The following is a 10100-nucleotide window of genomic DNA, read 5'->3' as shown; positions in this document are numbered from 1 at the left end:
TGGTGCGGTTGCAAGCTTCTCTATGCTAGGAATTTAAGAGTCATTGGCTCTTCTATTCTATTCTTAAAGACCTGCAAGGCAAAATTTAAATTTAAAAAAATTTAAATAAAAAAACCGCTCCCTTTTTTTAACCTTTAGCCACGCCCACTGCCTCCCTCCAGCCTCCACGCGAAACTGCAGGAAACCGGAGGGGGCGGGACGGTTACGTCATGACGCCTTTGCGTCAAGGAACGCCGGCGGCTGCGGCGCTGGCGGTGGCTGCGGCAGCGGCGGCATTTTAGTCGACAGCGGCGGCGGCAGCGGGGCTGCTGCTCCTCCCAGCATCCCTGGCGCGGCCATTTCAGCCCCATCTTGGCCGAGGGGTGGGAGCTGCAGCCGCCGCTTCAGCAGTTTGAATTTCAGTTTCTCCAGGCTCTTCGAACCGGGCGCACCGAGGAGCAGCCGAAGAAGCTACCGCCGCTACCTCACACAACCGGAGCGCCTCCGCTCATCGGCCAGCCGGCCGCCGCCCCTCACTCTGAAGAGCTGTGAGGGGAGGCCGGGACTGCCGCCGCCGCCGCCACCGCCGCCCGCGGGGGTGGCTCCCCTGTTAGGGGAGGACCGAGCCGGCGTTCCCCTCCCTCCCCTGGAGAGGGTTTCCGCCTGAGACGCTCGACATGTCCCTGGGGCTGAGCTCCGGCTAGTGCCGGGGAGGGAGGGCCGCCCGCCCGCGCCGAAGCTCTGCTGCCCGCCCGCCCGCGGACCTTCAGCCAGCCCCAGCCCGCGGCTCCTGGCTGAACCAGAAACCCCGGCTCCGGACCCGCCGCTCCTCGCCCGCTCTCAGCGCCCGAGTCCGGAGCGGACGCCGGCACCAGCCTGAGGAGCCCGAGCGGGGCAGCACCGCCCCTCACGCCGCCGCCTCCGCCGCCTCCTCCCCTTCGCCCTCCCACTCCCACCCCCAGCCAAGGCCTGCGGACCGCGCGGCGCTGGACTGACCACGGCGGCCCGGAGACGGGAGGAGGAAGCCGCCGGCCCGCCCCTGGGATCGCGCTCTCGCCACCACTGAGGGGATTGAATTGAGGCGCCTCGGCTGCGGGAGGCGAAAAAGGAGGAGGAGCAGCTGCCGCGCAAGTGAGACGGGGCAGAGCAGGAGACCGACACAGAGAAGGAAAGGGAGAGGAGGATGTCTCACAGAACGAGCGCCCGGATCAGCCCGTGACTCGGCGGCGGGCCTCAGACCCCAGCGCGGACTCGGACTTTGTCTTTGGGGGCCCGTGCTCTGCCCTTCCTGGTTTCCAGCAAGTTCGCAGAGGAGCCGCAGTGCCTCTGCCCCCCAGCCTTCCTCACCATGTCCAAGATGCCGGCCAAGAAGAAGAGCTGCTTCCAGATCACCAGTGTCACCACGGCCCAGGTGGCCACTAGCATCACCGAGGACACCGAGAGCCTGGACGACCCGGACGAGTCACGCACCGAGGACGTCTCCTCTGAGATATTTGACGTGTCTCGGGCCACGGATTATGGCCCTGAGGAGGTCTGCGAGCGTAGCTCCTCCGAAGAGACTCTCAACAATGTTGGGGATGCGGAGACTCCCGGGACGGTCTCCCCAAACCTCCTTCTGGACGGGCAGCTAGCGGCCGCGGCTACTGCTCCCGCCAACGGAGGAGGAGCCGTTTCGGCCCGGAGCGTGATTGGGGCGCTGGCCAATACTCTGGCGACAGCTGCCACCCCAGCCCCCTCCTCGGGGGCACCCGGCGCCCCCCCGGCCGCGGGCTCATCTGCGGGGCCAGCTCCATCGCAGCCCCCCACCACTTGTAGTTCCCGTTTTCGCGTGATCAAGCTGGACCACGGGAGCGGGGAGCCCTATAGACGCGGTCGATGGACGTGTATGGAATACTATGAGCGGGATTCGGACAGCAGCGTCCTGACCAGGTCCGGGGATTGCATTAGGCACAGCAATACTTTTGACCAGACTGCGGAACGAGACAGCGGCCTGGGCGCCACCGGAGGGTCGGTGGTGGTGGTGGTGGCCTCCATGCAGGGGGCACACGGGCCCGACTCGGGAACTGACAGCTCCCTGACTGCTGTGTCACAGCTACCCCCGTCGGAGAAAATGAGCCTGCCCGCTCCGGCCCCGCCACTGAGTTTTGGCGTTGGGCAGCTCCAGCCGCCGCCGCCGCCCGTAGGTGGGGCTGTGGCTCCAAGCTTGGCTCCGAGGCCGTCGTTCCCGGGAGCCGCAGCCGGGCCGCAGCAAGTGACGGCGGTTCCGCAGCCCATCCAGCCCCAGGGAACCGGGCCAGGCGTCGTCCCTCCGGGGCCCAATGGACAGGGTCTTCCGCTAACGAATGTAACCCTGGCACAGCCCGGCATGTCTCTGCCTCAGCAGCCTGGCCCGGCCGCCGGCGCTTCTGCGACGCAGCAGCCCCAGCAGTTCGCATATCCCCAGCCTCAGATTCCGCCGGGGCATTTGCTGCCCGTCCAGCCCTCCGGCCCGAGTGAGTATCTGCACCAGCACGTGGCCGGCCTGCAGCCGCCGTGCCCCGCGCAGCCCTCGGCCACCGGCGCAGCGGCCAGCCTTCCGGTGGGCACCGGCCAGAATGCCCCCTCGGGGACCGCGCAGATCATGGGCCCCTCTTCTCTGCCCAACGAAGCCGTGGCTCCGGGGCCGGGACCCGCGCCAGGCGGACAGGCCGCGCCTAGTCAGCCGGCTGGAGTTCCCCCAGCTCCTGTGGGAGGCACGGTGCAACCGGGCCTGGTTCCTACCGGGGCCGGGCAGCCCCAGTCCGCGCCTCCACCGCAGGTGGGAGGCAGCGGTGCGCCGTCAGCCGCGTCTGGTGGCCCTCACACCATGGTGCCCGGAGTTCCAAACGTGCCTGCCGCCGTGCCCGCTCCAAGCGTGTCCAGTGTGTCTACCACATCTGTTACTATGCCACATGTACCCACGGCCCTGGTCCAGTCGCAGCAGCTGAGCAGCCATGCGCCAGTCAGCAGGAGCGGTAGCATAATCCAGCAAGTCGGGCTGCCTTTAGCGCAAGGCACACCCAGTGCACCAACAAGTCTACCACAGTCTGACCTAAGCCAGTTTCAGACTCAGACCCAGCCTTCAGTCGGACAAGCTGACGATACTAGAAGAAAATCAGAACCCCTACCTCAACCACCACTTTCTCTCATTGCTGAAAATAAGCCTGTTGTGAAGCCTCCTGTTGCCGATGCCCTGGCAAACCCCCTTCAGTTAACACCTATGAACAGTCTGGCCACCTCTGTATTCAGCATAGCTATTCCTGTTGATGGTGATGAAGACAGGTATGAAAATCTTATATAAAATATTTTATAGGAATGTTTGGCCAAACGTAGTTTAGGGTGCAACTTTGGAAGAGTTCTTTTTCAATTTGAGGCTGTTAGCAGTTTTAAATATAACAATTAGTGTTTAGTAAAGTTGGTTTATCAATTCTTTAAAAAACCTTTAGTTTTAAAGATTGCTCATGTAAAGGTGGCTAATGAGAGAATTAGTCTTGTCGCAGTTGCTCAAACATACTAAAATGGATAGGAATGCAACATTGTTTATTCATAAGGGTGGATTTTATCTTAGTCCTCTCAATTTAGAGATGTAGCTAGTAGGATTGTCCCTTTTTTAGATGTCAATCACACTTGAACACTTATGGCAGACTTTTGTCAGTGTGAGTTTTGAGATTAAACAATTAGAAGTTTGCCATTCTGGAAAACCAGAAGGCCCCTTAGTACAGAAAGATCCATGTAAGATCTCTATCTCCTCCAGTGTATCTGGAAAGACTGGAGAGATAATCTTGAAATGTCAAATCCGGCTTTGAAGATCATATCTTCGTTCAGCCTTTTAATGAAAGAGAATAGAAAGTCAAGAGGCTTCCCAGTGACTTACTTCTTTAGATACTATTTTTTTTTTTAAAGTAAAAGTGTATCTGAAAATGCTTCCATCATCAGTCTTTGTACTATAGGAAAGGGTGATATGTATGAGCTGTAGTAAAAATCTGTAGTTCTTGAAATTAGAGTAATTTTATAGTAAAGGGGTAAATGTCAGCAATTGGCTCCCTCTATTTAAGGGAAGCGTCTTTAATTGTTTAAGTGTAAATTGGTGTATTTGCTATATCAATCCTACAACAGTTGATGTTTGGTTATTGTTTAATGGGGATTTTAAATGGTTTTGAGAAAATTCACATGAAAACTTGACATAATATACCTAACGCAAGTTTTAAAAACGGATTTGTCACAGCTTTAAAATTATATTTTAAAACTACAGAGAAAGTTTCAGGTACTTCACAAGTAGACCTTTATTTGCTGGAGGTTTTGTTTTCAGAAAGGTTAATTTTAGATGTGTTAAAAGATCAAAGCTGTTTTTATGGAATAATTGGTATGTAGAATACAATGAGATCTGTTAAAGCTTTTTCTTATGTTTCCCCTGGGTTCCTTCATATTCTTAACTTTTCATTTCTGTTTAGCCTTGTATTTTATATACTTCTGTTGGTTGGTGTGAAAAATGCTTACTGAAATTCATCTTCTCTGCTTTTTGTAATTCAAAGTTCATCTTTTTTTGTAGGTGACTTGCTTGTGGGGAGTCTTTCTTCCATTTGAGAACTCTTAGAGAATTCCACGTGTCCATAAGTGAGCTCAGCTAGCTAGTCATTGAGAAATTTTATGTGGATGGAACTACCAAGTTAAGAAACTGATTCCACAAGCCACTCAGAAAAATCCCTTTTTTGCTCCCATATTTTCACACATAGGAGCACACACCTAAAATGCAGATTGAGTTTTAATTATTCACCTTTGGTAATAGTCAACAGGTGACCTTCCCTTTTCTAGCTGCCAGAAACTATTTTTTTCTAGTGGGTTAGTAAATAAACATTTGCTTACCTCCCTGAACCTGTTTTACACTGCCCCCATATTCTTCAAGAAATAATGACTGGTTTTCTAACCCACTCCCAAAACACCTGCACACCTGTGAATGAAGAATGTATTTTCTATTCTCTTCACACCTCTTTCAGTTTACAGAATATGTAATTACATTCCTCATAACTTTAATATGATGATATGGCATGAAGCAGAGAGATCTGTTGACAAATGGAAACTCTGGGATGTATTTTTAGAGTATACCTCTAAGGTGCATTTATTTCTCCTCCCCTTATTAAAAGAGTTGATAATCTCATCTCATTTCTAAACATGTGAATGTTTGAACTACAGATACTACTCTATCAGTGTTATCAATTGCAACAGTTAATCCAGTGTAGGAATTTTGATGTGTGTGCAGTCCTATTTTAAATATGGCACTTCCCTCCCCAACCCAGTCTTTTAAAATCTGTTGCTTATCAAATGTTCATTTCTAATTTTTGTTATAGTCTTTCATTGGTTTTCAGTTTAACAAGCTAGTTTCCAAGATGTAATGTTACACATTTGACTATTTTGTCACTGCAACCAACATACCTGGTGAAGGAATAAATCCATTAACTAGAAATAGTTGTGTGTTTTTTAATGGGAAGCCTTTGGAAAAGAGGCATTTTAAAGTTCTGTGCTAGAAATTAAATAACACAGTTTTTCTAGAAGTATGTTTAAATTACTGAGTTGAGTACTTTTGAGGATAAAGTACCAGCACAATCATAATTTAATATGGTGATTTTGGGTTGCCTTACTAAATTAAAATCTGCATACAGTTTTTAAAAAGTTGTGTTGAATTTATTGGGGTGACTGGTTAATAAAACTGTATAGATTATATACAGTTTTATTTACAGTCATTCAAATGTAAAATAAAATGGAGTGAGAAGTCTTGAGTAATTATGACTTAAATTTTATGAATAGGTTGAAACAAATTTCAAATCATAAAGTATTTGTAAGGTGTTTGCTTTAAAAAAATGTTGAAGGAAAATGGAAGATTAACAAAAATGTTTGAGGTGATTTGGTTGATATATTGAAAACTATGTTGTCATTTTGGTTCCATTACTAATACAAGGCTCTCCATATTGGCTCATTTTGAGACTATTTATTTTAACGAATCAGAAAAGACCTCATATTATTACATCATAATATTATCATACCTTTAAAAGAGCTGATGTTTGTTTATGCAAAGTAAGAAAATACCTTAAAGTTCTTGGTTAACGTTGCCCATTGGCCATATATTACTTATTACCATAAAGTTAATCTATTATTTTAGCTTTTCTCATTAGGCATATGATCATTTGTTGAGATGCATCAAATTGATTTTGTATAAACTGGAGGATATAATGATGGTTGAAAATAATCATAGAAAAATGTGTAGCCATTTTTACAGTGAAAGTTATAAAATTTGTTTAAACTACCTGTACACTTAACAGGCTCCTTTTTGGTAAATGGGGGAGGTACAGAATATTACTGGCCTTTTTTGAAAACGAATACAGTACAGATAATTTTCCATAGATAGCTGACCAATGTGAACTCTGTAGGCCACATTCCAGGAACTCTTATGAATGGCTGCAATTGTGAACTGTCACCTGCAACCAAAACACTGTTGAAAACATGATTGTAAGTCTTCAATCAAGGAAGGGTCCAATTAGAAGGGTCAGGTTCAGACAAAGAACTGCAGAATATATAAACCAGAGACAAAGGGACACAAAACACATTTTTTTAGATTGGTTTTCCTATTAGAGAGAAAGAGAGAACAGGCTTTTCCCATTGGGGCCCCTCCCCAGGGGGTCCCCTTTGGGGGCACCCCTGCCCAGACGGAGTTTGTATATGCTTCCAATAAACTTCTACATATTTATTTAAAAAAAAAACAACAACAAAAACATGATTGTAAGGATCCCTTAGTGGCAAATATCTCTATATCTTGTTCATGGTTTTATTTGTGTAGTTAGTTATGTATTACTGGTAAGGTATTATAAATTGTAATTGGTTAGTGATGTGTCCTGGTATGTATTATAAATAGAAATTTTGTTTGTACAGTTTTAGACATATATATGTAAATGTATATTAGGAGGCAGAACTATAACTCTGTAGATACTTAGAGCTTATTTTTCTTTATATTAAATTGTGGAGGTAATTTTGACCTTCCAGCTTTTCGGTTGATATTTAAATCACATAGTAGATGCCATCTACACTTATCTAAGTATCGAAGTACTCTTACCAAGGATTTTGTAATCCAAGTGTAAAATCATGTGATGAGTGACATATTATTTACTAAGAGCTGATGATGGATTCATCAGAGTGCCGTGTTGATGACTAAAATTAAGGAAGTTATCATTGATTTCCAGAAAGGCTGATGATCACAAAACCAAGAGTTGTATGAGAAGGTATATGGCCTTTTTAATTCACAGTGATACATACATTGTTTAAAAGTTTGTGTGTACTAAATCATATAGGCTGAACATTGATTAACTCTTGAGAAAACATGGGCTTGTATGTGTGAGGATAAGACATACTCGAAGTAACAATTTTAGTTACCCCTGTTTCTTCCTTGCAGGGGAAGGAGTGTATCTTGAACTTAATTGCTTTTATGAGAAGTCATTTTTTATAGTACTGGAAGTGGGGTATATATGTTCTCTTATTCTTGAAAATAAATTTACTACCAATCTTTTGATAGCACTAATTTGGAAATAGTAAAACATGGTACTGGATTTATGGATATGGTACTTGCTAATTTGGAGTGGCGTTTAGTCTTTCTCCTTACCAAAGGAGATTGAAAGCAGTCCTGCTCTCTGGTGCCCTCCAGTAGCAAAGAGCAGCCCCACCTATGGTAAAGAAACCAAAATGAATCTCTTTCTTGAGGAATGGTTGCTAGGGAAGTATAAAAGGATCTTGACTTTTCTTTCCTAAAATGGGAAAATTGGGGGAAAGGGTGGCAGTGGGGAGGAGGGTGGGGATGTGAGGGCAGAGAGTGACTGCAGATAACCAAGACAAAAAATATAGTGAAATGACATGAAATGTGATCTCAGAAGGAATAGGAACACTTGTTTCTACTGAGGAACCATGATCTAATTCCTTCTAATAATTGTTTAACCAGTATGTATTTCCTTTTCTGAACAGAAACTGTTTATTTCTTAATTTCATTACTCTTGAGTATGAGGAAGAGAGGCTTAAACAGGTCTGGTTAAATGTAGCCTGAATGAATATGTACCCTAAGTAATTGACGGACAGGAGTATATGTAACACAGTTCTTGAATTGGAATGAATCATTCAAGTTTGTTTTAAATACTAAACCGGTGGACTTGTGATTAGATGGTATAATATGAATTACTACATCCACAAAGAATATGCATACCTGAATTGTTATAATTTAGGTCTTTCCACAGCAATTCTTGAACATACCAAATTACTCAATATTTATTATATTCTTTCCCCCCCTATTGACCCCCTCCAGTACCTCCTCCCTTCCCCCACCCCCCCAAGGCCTTCAGCACCCTATTGTCTGTGTCCATGGGTTATGCATATATTCATACAAGGTCTTTGGTTAATTACCTCCCACCCACCCACCCCCACCTTTCTGCTGAGATTCTGTACTCTGTTCCATGCTTCCATGTTTCTGGATCCACTCCTATTTGTTATATTCTTAATCTTAATTCTTAAGACAAAAATTGGGACTCTTTCATAAAGATTTAGGAATAGTAACCAACTTGTATCATTACCTGACTTTCATTATATATGGTAATGTATACACTTCAGATTTGACTGATAATATTAAAGGTATATTGATTATCTGCTTTATTTGTAAAAGGTATGTGTATAATTTCTACTTCTAAGTCAGGTGAATTAAATTTCACCTATGCCACTTGGATTGCTTACCTTTCAAATTTAATGCCCAGAATCAGATACAAGTTTTTAGTTTTCTTTGTACTCAAGCTAACATCTGTTTTTAAAAAAATGAACTCTCATCCATTAATTTGTACATTTACATATGATGGTTATGTGAAAATTCTGCAGGTCATTGAGTTAATTTTAATAAATCACCTAGTACACAGATTATTAGTAAATGCCTTGCTAATATATATTAATCAGAGTAGGCAAGACACATAAGTGAAGTTTGAATGTTAAGTTGCGTAAAGCCTCCTTTCCCATCTTTCACTAAAATTTGACTGTTTATTGATAGATAAAAGAGAAATTGATTAATATGTCGATTATTATAAATGCTGTTGGTGGATTTTAAATGTTATTTTTAATATTTTAGGCTATCCCTCTTCATTATCACACACGTAGATTATTTAATTTGTGAATGAGGGATACCCAAAGCAAAGTTTAAAGCTAACTAGAAAGTAGAATTTGAATTGAGTTTTACTTAATGGTTTTGTAAGGTGTAAACCAGAACAAATCCTTACTTGGTGTATGGTCTACCTAGACTTTGAAAACAAAACCAAAAAGGAGAGGGAAGCTGTTGTTCAAAGAAAATCAATGGTGTGTTTAATTATAGCATTAGCATATTATATGACTGACCATTACAGAAAATGGAGTCAGATATGCCTGGGACAAAATCCAACTTCCTTCATACTTGAGGCATCTGTCCTTGAGCTATTTATTTAGCCCTCTAAGCTTCTTGTTTCCCCCTTTGAAAGTTTGGGAGAATTAAATAAGTTATGCAATTTGTGAACAATCTGTTCATAACATTAAGTCGGTATGCATGGCAAGCATACATTATAGAAATGTCAATATTTCAGTGTCCTAACTGCCCTCCCAGATCACCTCTGACATCTACAAATCATACCAAGAGTCTTCTGTTTTAATCTGAAAGTGTAATTGCATGGTATGGATGTAATCAGAAGAGGAGATAATGTTTTAGGCCAGAAGTATGGCTAATTATGTTGTAATCTTGGCTTTTCTACCACTTAGCTGGTTTCTTTGGTCAGGTCATTTAATGTCTCTCAGTTTTCCTCATTGGTAAAATTAGAATTTGAGACTTGGTCAGGTTTTTTTAAGTTCCTTCCCCTTGTCAAACCCTTTCCCTACTACCAGATTATTGTACGACCAAAAAATGACGTTTACAGCCCTGGTGTTGTGGCTCAGTTGGTTGGAGTGTCGTCCTGTATAAGGAAGGGTCTCGGGTTCGATTCCCAGGCAGGGCATTGACCCCTGGTGAGGGTGTGTACCAGAGGCACACGATAGATGTTTCTTACATCAATGTTTCTCTCCCTTCCTCT

At 44.5% G+C, this 10100-nt stretch overlaps 1 protein-coding gene across 9 annotated transcripts in view; it reads left to right on the top strand.

Moving 5' to 3' along the window:
• The first annotated feature begins 248 nt into the window (after nt 1–248).
• TSC22D2 (TSC22 domain family member 2) overlaps nt 249–10100 on the top strand; it is a 66413-nt gene continuing 56561 nt past the window's right edge. For 4 of the 9 annotated variants that reach the window (XR_009451882.1, XR_009451881.1, XR_009451880.1 and 1 more), the window contains exon 1: nt 250–3279. Coding sequence is in view for 6 of the 9 variants with exons in the window: in XM_059688151.1 (XP_059544134.1) it covers nt 1328–3279 (1952 nt within the window). In the remaining 3 variants the exon portion in view is untranslated. Of the gene's footprint in view, nt 3280–4546; nt 6732–10100 lie in introns of those variants that run through there. The other 5 variants (XM_059688153.1, XM_059688149.1, XM_059688152.1 and 2 more) reach the window with 5 other exon arrangements.

The sequence above is a fragment of the Myotis daubentonii genome, chromosome 3, assembly GCF_963259705.1.
Source record: "Myotis daubentonii chromosome 3, mMyoDau2.1, whole genome shotgun sequence".
NCBI lineage: Eukaryota > Metazoa > Chordata > Mammalia > Chiroptera > Vespertilionidae > Myotis > Myotis daubentonii.
Note: the sequence above shows the minus strand (reverse complement) of the source record. Positions and strands in the feature narration are given on the sequence as shown.